General features: G+C 36.2%; 1 protein-coding gene across 3 annotated transcripts in view; it reads left to right on the top strand.

Annotated features, from left to right (window-relative positions):
• Positions 1-17,040, top strand: part of ANKRD13C (ankyrin repeat domain 13C) — a 129,688-nt gene extending 112,648 nt beyond the window's left edge. For all 3 annotated transcript variants that reach the window (XM_036890194.2, XM_057500319.1, XM_036890193.2), the window contains one exon: positions 14,798-17,040. In XM_036890194.2, the coding sequence (XP_036746089.1) occupies positions 14,798-14,928 (131 nt within the window). In that variant the 3' untranslated portion in view covers positions 14,929-17,040. The remainder of the gene's footprint in view (positions 1-14,797) is intronic.
• Positions 17,041-18,043: the final 1,003 nt, after the last annotated feature.

Genomic DNA, 18,043 nt, shown 5'->3' with positions numbered 1-18,043 from the left:
GAGGTCTCTCTCTCTAAAGGTAAAGAGAGAATCTTAAAAGCAGCAAGAGAAAGGCAGACAGTTAACACAAGAGAAACTCCATAAGGCTATCAGCATATTTTTCAGCAGAAATTTTACAGGCTATAAGGAAGGACATGAAATATTCTAAGTGCTTAAAGGTAAGAATCTACAACCAAGAATACTTTACCCAGCACAGTTATCATTCAGGATTGAAAAAGAGATTAAAAGTTTTTCAGATAAACAAATGTAAAGACAATACATTACCACAAACTGGCCTTACAGGGTATGTCAAAATGACTTCTTTAGATGGAGATGCTTTTCAAGTTTAAATGTTTTCATCAATGAAAACAAACCAGTAAAGGTGGTAAACCGGTCACTTATAAAGCAAGTATAAAGTTCAAAAGACAAAATAGCAAAATAAACTTTACACAAAATTAGTCAAGGGATACACAAAATAAAAAGGTGTAAATTATGACATCATATACATAAAATGTGTGAGAGGAATAAGGATAAATTAGTACTTTTAGATTATGTTCAAAATTGACTCAACCTAACATAGATCTTATATACATAAGAAGACCTTATATACACAGAAAGCTATATGTGAACCTATGGTAACTGCAGACATAAACTGTAGTAGATACAAAAAAAATAAGAGAAAGGAATCCAAGTGTAACACTAAAGGAAATCATCAAATCATAAGGGAACAGAACAAGAGAGGAAAGAAAGGAAAGAGAACTATAAACTCAACCAGAAAACAATTAACAAAATGGCAGTACATACATACCTGTAAATACATACTTTAAATGTAAAATGGGCTAAATGCATCAATCAAAAAACACAGGGTGAATGGATAAAGAAACAAGTCCCATCTATATGCTGCCTACAGTAGACTCATTTCAGACCTAAAGACATATGCAGGATGAATACTCATACTCAATGGTGAAAAGCTGAAAGCATTTCCCCTAAGAGCAGAAACAAGGTAAGGATGCCCACTTTCACCACTATGGCTAGTACTGGATGTCCTAGCCATAGCAATTAGGCAAGAAAAAGAAATAAAAAGTATGTATATAGGAAAGAAAGAAGTGAAACTGTCACTATTTGAAAATGACATGATACTATATATAGAAAATCCTAAAGACTCCACCAAAAAACTTAGAATAAGTGAATTCCATAAAGTTTCAAGATACAGAATCAATACACAGAAATCTGTTGAATTTCTACTTGCACTCTCAAAACTAAAAACATTGATGAAAGGAATTCACCCACAAATAAATGGAAAGCCATTCCAATTAATGGATAGGAAGAATTAATATTGTCAAAATGACCATACTACACAAAGCTATCTAAAAATTCAGTGCAATCACTATCAAAATACCAATGGCATTTTTCACTGAACTAGAGCAAATATTCCTAAAATTCATATGGAACCACAAAAGATCTGAAACAGCCAACACAATCTTGAGAAAGAAGAACAAAGCTGGGAATCTCAACTCCCTGATTTCAAGCTGTACTATAAAGCTATGGTGATTAAAACAGTATGGTACTGGCACAAGAGTAGATACATGGATCAATGGAACTGAACAGAGAGCCCAGAAATAAAAATCATGTATGTATGTTCAATTAATATATGACAAAGGAAGCGATAATATCCAATGAGGAAAAGACAGCCTCTTCAATAAATGGTGTTAGGAAAACTGAACAGCTGCATACAAGAGAATGAAACTGGATCTGTCTTATGCCATGCACAAAAATGAATTCAAAATGAATTAAAGACCTAAATGTGAGATTTGAAACAATAAAACTCCTAGAAAATAGAGGCAGTAATCTCTTGAACATCAGCATTAGTAATTATTTCTGGATATGTTTTTCTGGGAAAGGGAAACAAAAACAAAAACAAGTAGGACTACTTCAAACTAAAAAGTTTTTGCCAGCAAAAGAAACCCATCAATAAAATGGAAAGGTAAACTACTAAGTGGGAAAGTATATTTGCACTGATATCTAAAGTATATAAAGAACTCAATCTAACTCAACACCATAAAAACAAATAACCCGAGGAGGCACTCAAGATGGCAGCATGAGTAGGGCAGAATAAATCTCCCAAAACCATATATATAGAAAATACAGCAAATACAACTATTTCTAAAAGAGAGACCAGAAGATACAGTACAACAGCCAGGCAACCTCTACATCTGTGAGAACTCAGTGTCTCACAAAAAGGGTAATACAAAGCTGTGACCTGGTGGGATCCGAACACTCCCCCGATCCCAGCACACTGTGGGAGGAAAAGAAGCAGAGTGAGGAGGGAGTGGAAGCACAGGACTGCTAAATAATGAGTCCTAGTAATCTGCACCGGGAGCACAGACACACATTGCATGGTGTACTGGATATTAGAGAAATGGAAAAGTAAAATCTGAGATGGAGACTGCGAGCAGGTCCCCACAGCCAGTTCCCCTGGGACAAAAGAAAAGTGGGCGCCTTAAGTATCTTAAAGGGACAAGGGCTTAACAGGTGGACAAAATCATCCGGGCTCACTCGGCTCAGCAGGCTGGGAATCTTAAGGAACTTCAGGCACCCTAATCCCCTGGGTGGCGACACAACTGAAGCCCCTCACAGCAATAAGCAGCCTGCCGTTCATTCCCTCCCACCAGCACTGCAAGCAAACCTGCTGACCCACCATTGATGCAGACCAGCCAGGGAACAGCCCTGCCAGCAACAACCACACACAGACTTCTACCAGCACGCAGCTAACTGAGCCAGACCCAGAGGCTGCCACCAGCACGCAGCTGTGCGGGACAGGCAGAAGAAGCTGTGGCAAAGTCCAGAAGGCACGAAGGGGCGCTGTTCATGGAGGAGAACACGTGCCACACACCTGCAAATACCGGCAGTGCCCTAGGCTATCCCAAGGGCCACTCCGCCCATGGCAGCTCAGGGGATTAACCCAGAGACTGCTCCCTTTGTGCAGGTAACTGGCACAGGCAGTGGAGAAGGGCAAGGTGACCAGCAAGCAGGAAGGGACTTTGTTCTCCCAGCTGACACATGCGCCACTTGCCAGCGATCACTTCTATTGCCATATTAAGGCAGAAGAACCTGGTCCAGTCCAAAATCAATCAAACAACACCAGAGAGAGGGCCTGGCAAGATAGATATAACCAATCTTCCTGAAAAAGAATTCAAAATAAAAGTCATAGCCATGCTGAGCTGCAGAGAAATATGCAAGAGCTAAGGGAATGAAGTCCAGAGGGAGATAACAGAAATGAAACAATCAATGGAAGGACTTAAGAGCAGACTGGATGAGGTGCAAGAGATTGTTAACGGAATAGAAATCAGAGAACAGGAATACAGAGAAGCTGAGGCAGAGAGAGAGAAAGGATCTCCAGGAATGAAAGAATATTAAGAGAACTGTGTGAACAATCCAAACGGAACAATATTCACATAATAGGGGTACCAGAAGAAGAAAAGAGAGAAAAAGGGATAGAAAGTGTCTTTGAAGAAATAATTGCTGAAAACTTCCCCAGGGTGGGGAAGGAAATAGTCTCTCAGACCATGGAAGCCCACAGATCTCCCAACATAGGGACCCAAGGAGCACAATACCAAGATATATAATAATTAAAATGGCAAAGATTAAAGACAAGAACAGAGTATTAAAGGCAGTCAGACAGAGAAAAAAGATCACCTACAAAGAAAAATTCATCACGCTATCATCAGACTTCTCAACAGAAACCTTATAGGCCAGAAGAGAATGGCATGATATATTTAATGCAATGAAATAGAAGGGCCTTGAAACAAGAATACTGTATCCAGCAAGATTATCATGTAAATATGAAGGAGGGATTAAACAATTTCCAGATAAGCAAAAGTTGAGGAAATTTGCTCCCAAAACCACCTCTACAGGGCATTTTAAAGGGACTACTCTAGATGGAAGTACTCCCTAAGGCTAAATAAATGTCACCAGAGAAAATAAAATCAGAGCAAAGAAAGCAGGTCAACCAAATACTAACTAAAGGCAAAAAATAAAATCAGCTGTCCACAAAAGCAGTCAAGGGAAACACAAAAGAGTATAGAATAAAACCCCTAATATATAAACAGTGGAGGAGAAAGAATAAGAAGGGAGAGAAATAATCAGACTTTTTATAATAGCATAATAAGTGAGTGTTTATAATAGCATAATAAGTGAGTTAAAGTTACACAGTTAGATAGTAAAAAAGCTGCCCTTGAACCTTTGGTAACCACAAATCTAAAGCCTGTAATGGTAATAAGTACATATCTATCGATAATCACCCTAAATGTAGTTGGACTGAATGCACTAATCAAAAGACACAGAGTAATAGAATGGATAAAAAAGCAAGAGCCATCTATATGTTGCTTACAAGAGACTCATGTCAAACTCAAGGACATACACAGACTTAACAGTGAAGGAGTGGAAAAAAATAATTCATTCAAACAGTGGGGAGAAAAAAGAAGGTGTTGCAGCACTAGTATCAGACAAAATAGACTTCAAAACAAAGAAAGTAACAGGAGATAAAGAAGGACATTACATAACGATAAAGGGGGCAGTCCAACAAGAGGATATAACCATTATAAATATATATTCACCCAACACAGTAGCACCAACATATGTGAAACAAATACTAACGGAATTAAAGGAGGAAGTAGAATGTAATGCATTCATTTTAGGAGACTTCAACACACCACTCACTCCAAAGGACAGATCAACCAGACAGAAAATAAGTAAGGACACAGAGGCACTGAACAACACACTAGAACAGATGGACCTAACAGATATCTACAGAACTCTACACCCAAAAGCAGCAGGATACACATTCTTCTAAAGTGCACATGGAACATTTTCCAGAATAAACCATATACTAGACCACAAAAAGAGCCTCAGTAAATTCAAAAAGATTGAAATTCTACCAACCAACTTCTCAGACCACAAAGGTATAAAACTAGAAATCAATTGTACAAAGAAAATAAAAAAGGCTCTCAAACACATGGAGGCTTACTTAACAGCATGCTCCCAAATAATCAATGAATCAATGACCGAATTAAAACAGATCAAGCAATATATGGAGACTAATGACAACAACAGCACAATGCCCCAACTTCTGTGGGATGCACTGAAAGCAGTCTTAAGAGGAAAGTATACAGCAATCCAGGCCTGTTTAAACAAGGAAGAATAATCACAAATGAATAGACTGTATTCACAATTATTGAAACTGGAAAAAGAGGAACAAATGAATCTAAAATCAGAAGGAGAGACACAATAAAGATCAGAGAATAGTTCAATAAAATTAAGAAGAATAAAACAATAGAAAAAATCAATGAAACCAAGAGCTGGTTCTTTGAGAAAATAAACAAAATAAATAAACCCCTATCCAGACTTATTATGAGAAAAAGAGAATCTACACACATAAACGGAAACAGAAATGAGAAAGGAAAAATCACTATGGACACCACAGAAATACAAAGAATTATTAGAGAATGCTATGAAAAACTATATGCTAAAAACTGTCAACCTAGAAGATATGAATAAATTTCAAGAAAAATACAACCTTCCAAGACTGACCAAGGAAGAAACAGAAAATCTAAACAGACCAATTACCAGCAATGAAATTGAATTGGCAATCAAAAAACTACCCGAGAACAAAACCCCTGGGCCAGATGGATTTACCGCTGAATTTTATCAGACATTCAAGAGAAGATGTAATACCCATTCTCATTAAAGTTTTCCAAAAAATAGAAGAGGATGGAATACTTCCAAACTTACTCTATGAAGCCAGCATCACTCTTCATACCAAAACCAGGCAAAGACACCACAAAAAAAGAAAATTACAGACCAATATCCCTGATGAACATATATGCAAAATTACTCAACAAAATATTAGCAAATGGAATTCAAAACTACATCAAGAGAATCATACACCATGATCAAGTGGGATTCATCTCAGAGATGCAAGGGTGGTACAACATTCGAAAATCCATCAACGTCATCCACCACGTCAACAAAAAGGACAAAAACCACACGATCATCTCCATAGATGCTGAAAAAGCATTCGATAAAATTCAACATCCATTCATGATAAAAACTCTCAACAAAATGGGTATAGAGGGCAAGTGCCTCAACATAATAAAGGTCATATATGATAAACCCACAGCCAACATCATATTGAACAACGAGAAGCTGAAAGCTTTTCCTCTAAGATCGGGAAAAAGGCAGGGATGCTCACTCTCCCCACTTTTATTCAGCATAGTTCTGGAGGTCCTAGCCACGGCAATCAGGCAAAACAAAGAAATAAAAGGCATCTGATTGGTAAGGAGGAAGTCAAACAGTCACTATTTGCCAGAGTCCAGCTCCAGCGGCGGGGTGTGAAGCCCAAAAGAATGAGACGGAGTCGGTGCACGGAGAGACAGGACACAGAGTCAGATAGAGGTGGTCTCTCGACAAAGTGCCGATGACAGCTTTATTTATACCATTTTGCACAAGGCTATGATTATTTTTTATTGTTCTGTTGATTAATTGGTATAGGCAGTTGATTAATAGGTATAGGCAAGCTTTTTTCTTTCTTTTTCTTTCTAATCTATTCATGGTTGGTCAAGTGTTAGACAGGTGATCTTTTTCTGTTCCTTGACCGAAACTTTTCCTAGCAACATGTACTCTATTGTGTTTCTTGTTTCTATGCAAAGTGGTTTCTAAGTAATGCATGTGACCACAGAAACATGCAGCATGTAGCAGTGACTATGGAGTCTATCAGCTCAGGGTGAAATACAGGTCACTCACTACCACAGTTAGCTAGGCAGGTATCATCATCTGTATTTCTAATGCAATGGGTACATTTTATCTCCTCATAATATTTATTCTATCGTAGGTAGATGCAAGATAAAGATAGAAAGCATGATTTAGTGCTGTAAGAAGGCAAGTGTAGATGATCAGGTCTGTGCCTATAGACTAGGTATTAATCCAAGCCAGACAAGGGCTACAAAACATCCACGGGTGTAGACAATTTCTCTCAAAACTGCCGGGGAGGCGTGAGGTTCTAAGCCTCACCTCTATTGGCCCCCATTTTCTCACCTGATGGCCCCCCTGTGACTGTGCCTGTCTTAGGTTGTTCCTCCCTTGAGGAATCTTACCTGTCTCTGGTGATCCAGCCATCTTCTGGGGCCATACAGGGAGATGTAAAGCTGGTAAGTGAGAGAGAAGTAATATTCTTTGAAAAGGTTAGTTTTTCACTTCTTTGCAGATGTATGCTCCGTGGCTTCTATGCCCAGCACTTGTCTTGAGGTATCTTTACCACTTGGAAGAATTATGGTACTTGGTAATTTCACGTATGAGGCACAAATTCTAGTAAAGGGCTGTAATTACGAAGGAAGAAGAGAAGCTATAGAAGTAGCAGAGGGAAGAAAACATGAGAAGATTGATTGTCAGACAGGGTTATTCTATTCAGTATTCCCCTATAACTCTATTTCTCTAATTTTCCTATGTAACTCTTCATCACTAATTTTACTAGCATTACAAATAAGGGGGGCATTCCTACTTAGGTGGAGATGGGGTAGTCAATGTTTGACTGACTGCAGGTTTTCGTATTCTATGCCAAGATCGCCATCTGGCCCCTGTGTGTTCTATTCTTCAGGAGCACTGTCCTGAAAAGCTTTTGGGAAGTTTATGTTCTCCTCCTTCCCATGGTGCTTATCAAAGGTTAGCTTAGTCTTTGGCAAAAATGCAAGCAAAAGCAAAGCCAATAGTATAATGGAGAATAACAAAATCAAGGTGGGTAATAGGGGGAGCCAGCTGTGAAGGCCCCTGCTTTGTGGGGGTCTTCCTCCAGCCTGAGCTTTGCTACACAGCTTGAGTAGCATGGCTCCTGGCAACTATTTGCAGATGACATGATACTGTACATAAAAAACCCTAAAGACTCCACTCCAATACTACTAGAAGTAATATCTGAATTCAGCAAAGTTGCAGGATACAAAATTAATACACAGAAAATCTGTTGCATTGCTATAAACTAACAAACTAGCAAAAAGAGAAATCAGGAAAACAATTCCATTCACAATTGCATCAAAAAGAATAAAATACCTAAGAATAAACCTAACCAAGGAAGTGAAAGACCTATACCCTGAAAACTATCAGATGCTCTTAAGAGAAATTAAAGAGGACACTAACAAATGGAAATTCATCCCATGCTCTTGGGTAGGAAGAGTTAATATTGTCAAAATGGCCATCCTGCCTAAGGCAATCTACAGATTCAATGCAATTCCTATCAAAATACCAATAGCATTCTTCATTGAACTGAAACAAATAGTTCTAAAATTCATTTGGAACCACAAAAGACCCTGAATAGTCAAAGCAATCCTGAAAAGGAAGAATAAAGCAGAGGGAATCTCGCTTCCCAACTTCAAGCTCTACTACAAAGCCACACTAGTCAAGATAATTTGGTACTGGCACAAGAACAGATCCACAGACCAGTGGAACAGAATAGAGATTCTAGATATTAACCCAAACATATATGGTCCATTAATATACAATAAACGAGCCATGGATGTACAATGGGGAAATGACAGCCTCTTCAACAGCTGTTGTTGGCAAAACTGGACAGCTACATGCAAGAGAATGAAACTGGATCATTGTCTAATCCCATACACAAAAATAAATTCGAAATGGATCAAAGATCTCAATGTAAGTCATGAAACTTTAAAACTCTTAGAAAGAAATATAGGCAAAAATCTCTTGAACATAAACATGAGCAGCTTCTTCATGAACATACTTCCCTAGGAAAGGAAAACAAAAGCAAAAATGAACAAGTGGGACTATATCAAACTAAAAAGCTTCTGTACAGCAAAGGACACCACCAATAGAACAAAAAGGCATCCTACTGTATGGGAGAATTTATTCATAAATGACAGATCCGAATAAGGGATTGACAGACACTTCTCCAAAGAAGAAATTCAGATGGCCAACAGACACATGAAAAGATGCTCCACATCGCTAATAGGATCAGAGAAATGCAAATTAAAACCACAATGAGATATCACCTCACACCAGTCAGGATCACCACCATCCAAAAGACAAACAACAACAAATTGTTGGTGAGGATGTACAGAAAGGGTAACCCTCCTACACTGCTGATGGGAATGTAAATTAGTTCAACCATTGTTGAAATCAATATGGAGGTTCCTCAAAAAACTCAAAATAGAAATACCATTTGATCCAGAATTCCACTCCTAGGAATTTACCCTAGGAATACCCAGTTTGAAAAAAAGACAGATGCACCCCTATGTTTATTGCAGCACTATTTACAATAGCCAAGAAATGGAAGCAACCTAAGTGTCCATCAGTAGATGAATGAATAAAGAAGATGTGGTGCATATACACAATGGAATATTATTCAGCCATAAGAAGAAAACAAATCCTACTGTTTGGTACAACATGGATGGAGCCAGAGGGTATTATGCTCCATGAAATAAGCTACGCAGAGAAAGACAAGTACCAAATGATTTCACTCATCTGTGGGGTATAAGAACAAATAATAAACTGAAGGAACAAAACTTTAGGAGACTCACAGAACCCAAGAGTGGAGTAACAGTTACCAAAGGGAAAGGGACTGGGGAGGGTGGGTGGTATAGGAGAGGTAAGGGGGCAAAAGGGGCATTACGATTAACACATATGGTTTGGGGGTGGCATGCGGAGGGCAGTGCAACACACAGAAGACAAGTAGTGATAATATAGCATCTTACTACACTGATGGACAGTGACTGTAATGGTGTATGTGGTGGAGACTTGACAATGGGGGGAGTCTAGTAACCACAGTGTTGCTCATGTAATTGTACATTAATGATCCCAAAATTAAAAAAATAAAAATAAACCATTCCAATTAAAAAATGGGCAGAAGACTTTAGAGGCATTTTTCCAAAGAAGACATACAGATAGCCAATAGACCCATGAAAATATTTTTCACATCACTAATCATCAGGGATATGCAAATAGAAACTCCAATGAGATATCACCTCACACCAGTCAGAATGGCTTCTATCCAAAAGACAAGAAATAAGAAGTGTTGGTGAGGATGTGGAGAAAAGGGAACCCTCCTACTCTTTTGTTGTAGTTACCTTCACTGTGTAAGGCAGTGTTGAGGTTCCTTAAAAAATTAAAAATAGAAATAGCATAGGTCCACTTCTGGGAATTCAACCAAAGAAAATAAAATCACTGATTTGATAATATATATGCCCTCCTATGTTTATTGTTGCATTATTTACAATAACCAAGATATGGAAACATCCTAAGTGTTCTTCAGTAGATGAATAAATATAGAAGACTTGATACATATATACAGTGGAATATTATCAGCCATAAAAAAGAAAGAAATCTTAGCATTTGCAAAAGCATGGGTGAACCTAGAGGGTATTAATGCTAAGTGAAATCAGTCAGGTAGAGAAAGACAAATGTTTTTGCTTATATGTGGAGTCTAAAAAAACTAAACAAATGAACAAAACATCTAAAAAAACTAAACAAATGAACAAAACAAAAATAGACTGATAAACAAAAGAGAAGATACTAGTGGTTGTCATCGAGGGTGTTGGTGAAGAGGATAAAGAGAGACCAAATTCCAGTTATACATTAGTCATAGGCATGTAAAGACAGCATAGGGAATATAGTCAATAATATTGTAATGTATTTGTATGTTGACAGTCTTACACTTTTTTGGGTGAGCATTTAATAATCTAGATAATTGTTGAGTCACTATGTTTTATGCTAATATAATATTTATATCAACTACAATAAAAATTTAAAAAATGAACAAAAAAATCCAAAAAACAGTGACCCAACTATATGTTATCTTCATGAAATTCCTTTCAAATATAATGATGTAAGCAATTTGAAAGTGAAAGGAAAAAGATTTGTCCACACATTAATCAAACAGAACAGGGTTTGCTGTATTAATATTAGAGAAAGTAGTTTTCAGAAAGAAAACTACCAGAGGCAGAGAGGAACATTTTATATAATGATGAAGGGTCAATCCATGAAGAATAGCCATCCTATTGTATATCCATCAAACAGGAGAACTGCAAGATAGGTGAAACAAAAACAAGGAAAGTAGGTCTACAATTATAATTGAAGACTTCACTTTTCTCTCAACAATTGATGTATCATCTATACAGAAAATCTACAAAAATGTAGGACAATTCTACACCACCATAAACCAAAGCACCTAGTGGCATTTATAGAACTGTCTACCCAACATCAACAGAATAGACATTCTTTTCAAGTGCCCATGGCACATACCAAGACAGGGCATAGCCTGGAATGTAAAACAAACCTTAATAATTGTGAAAGAGTTGAAAATCAATCACAGTAAAATAAAACTGGAAACTAATAATAGAAAATAACAGGAGAATGTCCAAACACTTGAAAACTAAAGAGCATTCTTCTAAATAATTTATAGGCAAAAGGCAAAGTCTCAGAAGACATAATATATGACCTGAATGAAAATGTAGTCACAGCATATCAAAATTTGTGGAATATAGATAAAGCAGAGCTGAAAGGGAAATTTAGAGCACTAAATCATGCATTATGAAAAGAGTTTCAAAGCAACAATTTAAACTTCTACTCGAGAATATAGAAAAAGAAGAATAAAATAAACCAAAAGCAAGCAGAAGGAAAGAAATAATAAAGAGTAGAAATCAATGAAAAAGAAAACAAAAAAAAAATACATAGAAAACAAAGGGCAGCAAGCTGGTTCTTTGAAAATATTGATGAAATAAATTTATAGCAAGACTGATAAAAATGAGAAACCACAAATTCATAAGGTAAGGAGTAACACAGAATAGCACCAGAAGTCCTGAAGAAATCAAAAGGATAATGCATGCAATAAGGACAAAAGGGGAAAAAAAGGCATTCAGAGCAGAAAGGGAGAAAAAAAGCCTTCCCTATTTGTAAATTACATGATTCTATAAGTAGAATAAGGGACATTTCATCAAAGAGGATGTATAAACACACGAACAATATTCAGTATCTTAGCCATTAGGGAAATACAAATTAAAACCCCAGTGAGATATCACTATACATACATCTAACAATGGCTAAAATAAAACGTTGTGACATCACGAAATACTTACTCAGATGTGGAGAAACTGGATCACTCATACATTGCTGGTGGTAATGTGAAATGGAACAGCCACTCTGGAAAACAAAATTTTAGCAGTTTAAGAACTTAACACCCAACTTCCATATGATTGAGGAGTTGCACTCCTCGGCATTTACCCAGAAAAATAAAGATTATGTCCACACAAAGTCCTGCTCACAAATGTTCATTCATAGAAGCTTTGTTTGTAATAGCCCCAAATTAGAAAGAACCAGATGCTCACTGCAATTTCTCATTATTGTTTTCACTCTTTCTATGCATAGTATTGATATTCATATTGTTAAATCTAGTGGATACTTTTCTGTTACACATCTTAAGGTCTCCAAGTTCTGACTATATTTTTGTGGAGTCTTTGTCCCAATGAATGATAGTTTTTTTTCAGATTTCCCCTGACTTCTTTGGTGGAGTTCTCCCTTGATGTTCTTCCTGCCTGTCTGGCTGCTCCTTCTGGAGAACACCTCCCCTTTTACTCGTCACCCAACATTGTATTGTAATTACATCTGCTAAACTTAAACCAAAACATGTTACTACTTTGCTCAAAACCACCCATTGGCTTTCCATTTCATCCAGAATAAAAGCCAAATAATTTTTCTTGACCTAAACCCTACTTGATCTGGCTGCCGATTTCTCCTCTGACTTCATCTCCTGCTAATCTAACGTTCACTCACTCAGCTACAGACACACCCGTCTCCTAACTGTTCCCAGAAAAAAAAACACTTTCTTTTTAGGGCTTTTGTACTTATTCCCTCTACCTGGAATTTTCTTACTCTAGGCAACTCTGTGGTTTGTTCTTGTCCCAGGTTTTGGCTGAAGTAACACTTCCGTGAGGTTTTTCCTTTGACCACTGTTCAACAACGCTTACCCCCAACACTGGGACCCCGTATTGCCATGTTTTGCTTTTATCTACATACTAAGTCACAGTTAACTTTTTACTTATTTGTTGTCTGTATTTCCCAACCAGAATATAATCTCAGTATTAATGTACAATTTTTTTTCCTCTTGTTTATTGGTGTATATCCAATGCCTAAGACAGGGGTCATCAGACTTTTTCTGAAACATAGTTAATAGTTTGGGCTTTGCAGGCCATATGGTTTCTGTCACAATTGCTGAACTCTTGTTAGAGAACAAAAGCAGCCATAAGGAAATGAAGGGCATTCTGTATTCTAATAAACGTTCCTTATGGACACTGAGGTTCAAATTTCATATAATTTTATTGGCATGAAATATTATTTTGTGTTTTTTTAGCCGAAAACAAAATGTAAAATCTTTGTTTAGCCTGTAGGCCTTACAAAAACAAGCAAGGGTAACAGGCCGTCGTTTGTTGATCCCTGAGTAGGAACAAAGTGTCTTCATTTAATAGGTACAAATGATTGATTTTTTTTCCCCATGAGAGTATTACTTTCTGCAGTAAAATACTAGACTTGAAACAGTCAATTTACTGCATGCCTTTATTCAAGACAGACACTTGGCTTAGCTTTGTAGAATCATTTCAGAGTTTTAAGGAAGCTTTAGAGTTTATTTTGTAGATGTAATCCCTGAGACATAAATTAAAAAAGATTTGTAGGAATCAGAACCCAGGTTTTATGATTTGTGTTCTTTCCAATAACTTATATGAGGAATAAAACTAAGAGTGTTGCAAATATTTGACCTTTTTTTTTTTTGAATGGCTTAGACAACAAGTTTTTATTTCTCACAGTACTGGATGCAAGATAATTCAAGCTCAAGGTCCTGGCAGATGCAGTATCTAATGAGAGCCTGGATCTCTTCCTGGGTCATAGACCCACATATATATTTTTACTGTGCCTTCACATGACCTTAAGCAGAGATAAGCCAGCTCTCTCTTGTCTCTTTAAAGAAAATTTTTTTATTAAGGCATCATTGATATAAACTCTTATGAAAGTTTCACAAAAAAAACAATGTGGTTACTGCATTCACCCTTATTATTGAGTCCCCCCCATATCCCATTGCAGTCACTGTCCATCAGTGTAGTAAGTTGCTACAGAGTCCCTACTTTGTCTTCTCTTTGCTACACTGTCTTCCCTGTGACCCCCCCCCCACACCATGTTATTTGACCATTTTTAATGTCAAGTTTCACTCATAATTTTAGCCAGAAATATATTTTATTTAGAAGAATTTTAGGCTCTGGTGGTATAATGTTACTCAGATTCTATTGAGACAGTTTTTATTCTATATATTTAAGTGATGGATTGTTTCTAGTGTTTTAAAACAAAAAAGGATGCATGTATTTCCTTTGTGTTGGAATGAAAGTAAACCAGAGTCAGAACATATAATATATACACTATAATCTGAAGAAACGATGACAGAATGCAAAAAGCACAAATGTAGCTGTCCCTTTATCCCAAAAAGAAAAAAAGGTATGATCTGGCTGGTGGAATTAATAGGTGTAGATTGGGAAGCAATGGGAACTTGAATTTTTGATGTAATTTTGATGCCTTTGGTTTCTCTCTCTCCTCAGAAATAATGAAACCCTTCCCTAAAACACACACACTCAGCATTAGATATATGTTGGGATTTGTCTGGTCCTTGAATAATGCTTTTTTACATTTTAAGGAGTATGGATATCTCGAGTAGTATTTAATAGTCTATAAATAGACTAACATTTAATTTTACAATGTTATCATTGATTGTCCTCTCTAGATATACCTGTGTTTCCTACCATCACAGCCACTGTGACTTTTCAGGAGTTTCGGTATGATGAATTTGACGGCTCCATCTTTACTATCCCCGATGACTACAAGGAAGACCCAAGCCGTTTTCCTGATCTGTAACTCACACAGAAAGTGTTGCCGTCTAACCAAGGAAAGCAAGAGAATGCAGAGACCCCAGATGTGAATCCAAATAGAAGGGACAATGTTTTCAGGGAAGAAAAGGGAATTACATTCTTTCAACACATCAGTAATAAGATATAATGCGCCTCTAAGAAGAATTTCAGCAAGTTTCCTGATGTGCCATTTATAGTCTTTTTAAAAATATATATATTATATGCGTAATCATTTGACACCTTAATGATCCTAAGTACTTCTTACGTAAAACAGCTATGAGTGCTGTGATTTGTTTTTAAAAATTTTTACACTTCTTGTTGAAATATATATGCATACAAATGTATCTATATCTATATCTAAAACACTCCTGGACCATTAACATAAATTAAATGTCTTATGAAGCCCTTTTAAACTTGTCACCTTATATTCAAGGTGACATTTATAACTATTCCTTCAAGCTTTGTTTTCATAAAATGTAAACTATGTAACATTATGTATAGTTCAGTAATCTGAATGTTTGTTCAATGTAATGAACTAGAAGGAGTGCAGTTTTCTGTAGATGAATGAACCAAATGGTAACCATTAAACAGTTGCATTCATATGTTGCAATACATTTCAGAAGGAGCGTTCAAACTGCAGGGAATAAGGTACCTCCCTTAGGACCTTAGTGCAATTCATTGTGGTGCTATTTGTTTTTACCTGAATCTTTTCTTCAATGGAAAATGTTTGTTACTAATCTTCCTTTCCTAGAACCTCTCTCTTTTTTTTTTTTCCTAAACTTGAGTTTGAAAGTCCTTTTTGTGTTCATGATAAGGTATGGTTAGCATGCTTAAAGATATTCCTCTTCCACATCTCAGCACTTTAAAAAAAATTCCAAATTTTTAAACTTGCTTCCTAATTAACTGCACATCATTCTGATTATTTTGTTTTTAGTGAAATATGGATGCATTCGTGTCACTTTTAACAACCACCATTTTTTTGGACATCCCTCCATACTTAATGCTTTCAGAGTAAAGTAAAAACATTTTATATGCTAACAGAATATATTTGTTACACATTAATTCTAGAAATATACACAAGATTGACAATTCCTGTTTATTTTTTTAAGTCACAAGAATTGATTTTCATTATCTCCGAAGTGTTAAAATCATGGTCTTACATTTGCACTTAGTAATTTTCATATTTATTCCAAAATGGTTTGAATGTCCCTGAATGAAAGTAAGTTAGGGAAAATAATGTATAACAGTCATAAAATGTTATATTGTTTTAAAGAGCTTAGCTAAAGAAATGTTTTTAAATGTATCCTGATAAATGTGTCAGAATGCATCTGTCAAGTTTTTTAGAGTGACCAGTAGTCTAAACTTTATCCAGGATTTTAAATAATTTGAATGAGTTGAGAGACCTTTATTGAAGAGATGATTTATTTAAAAATCCAAAGCATCAACCATAAAAAAATTATAATAAACATCTTTAAAGCTACTTCCATGCTGATACATTACTACATTGCATATATTGACATTTCATTAAATACAGTTTATAGTGAAGAAAAATAATCACAGTTAAAAATTCAAAGACCAATTATTTACCTTATTCAGGTCTGTTGAATTTTGTGGAAAGAGTTGGTAAACCCAGACTAGGTTTATTGAACAGAAGTTGATCCCTATTAATTTGGGAATGCTTGTTGATCAGAGATTGAAGGATCCTGTCAATAATTCTGAGGTTTGAAACAGTGAACAGTAGTGATCACTGTGCTCGGGCTCCCTTACTTGGTGGGAATACGGTATGCTTCCAGGAATATACTGCAGATTTTTCCTAAGTACAGACCACTTGGTAGGGAAATAACATGGTACATTGCAGCTTGGAATTTAATCAATTTCCTAAAAACTGTGAATATTTTGCTGGGGTACACTGGAGGTAGGAAGACTACTGAAAACTTTTGCACTTGGATTTTGTTTTTAACTCTTTTATCTTTTTCTTTCATAAAGAACAGTAGAGATTATCCATTCCAAAATGTCTTTTTATCTGATCACAAAGGACAAGCAAATGTATATCTTATGATGGTGAAAACAAGAGTTAATTAATGCAAATAAACTTTTCACAGTATTAGTCTTTTGAAAATGTGCCTTTTAATTCAGTTAATGAAGCTATATAATATATATTGTGTTTCAAGTAAGTAGATGAAAGTACCATATATTCTGATAACCTCACACAAAAATCTACATTTGTAATGTAGATCCATAAAATTCTGTATGCCTCCCATTTGTGATTTAAGAACCTGTTTAAACTTGGGAGACTACTATGCAGTGGTCACCTTAAATGGCCATTTAGAAGTCTAGCTCAGTACTGCTGCTGTTAGGATAGTATTGAAAGATACGGTTACCTTCAAGAAAATTATTCTCTAGAGACAGTTTTCCTCTGTAGACATTCATACAGAGAGAATTGTCAAACTTCATAAGGAGCATAAAGAAAGCATATGCTGTGATTATTGTGAATATAGGTACATGTGATAGTCTGGAAATTAACACATTTTAGAGAAGCTGATAGCCAACAGAAGCTGAAAAACAAGTTCCTTTCTCTTGCTTAGAACTGGTATTGAGCCCCATTCACACTAATCACAATTTTCATATTGTTATTCATGTACCATTTATCATACTTTAGGGGAAAGTGATGAATAATGATTGTTTAGCAAAACTTGTTAGTTTCCACTAAGTCCACAGCACATAAATACTGTTTTGAGGCCACAGAAAAGCTGAGTAAATCTTTTCAGAAAATACTCAATAAGGTGGTGCTTCCTTTAGCTACCTTTTTACTCACATGAACAACATGGTTGAGGAAAAGTCATAGTAAAAAAATTGGTGAATTTGAAGCCCTGCTGGTAGCCTTTAAAATTGAAAACTATTGCTTAATATGGGATACAATATGCCTCTGCTGTTAACTCAAGCAAAGGTATCTTAACCGTATTTCCCAAAATTAACAAAATGCATCCTACCAAAGTTGCTATGTTTGGAAACTATGGAAACTTTCAGACAACTGATAGTGAAAGTTCTTCCAGAGTAAATGGACGGGAGGTATTAAATCACTTGTAAAGACTACAAAGCTTAACTGGGGAAAAGCTCATCAC

This window comes from Manis pentadactyla, chromosome 4, assembly GCF_030020395.1.
Source record: "Manis pentadactyla isolate mManPen7 chromosome 4, mManPen7.hap1, whole genome shotgun sequence".
Taxonomy (NCBI): Eukaryota; Metazoa; Chordata; class Mammalia; order Pholidota; family Manidae; genus Manis; species Manis pentadactyla.
Note: the sequence above shows the minus strand (reverse complement) of the source record. Positions and strands in the feature narration are given on the sequence as shown.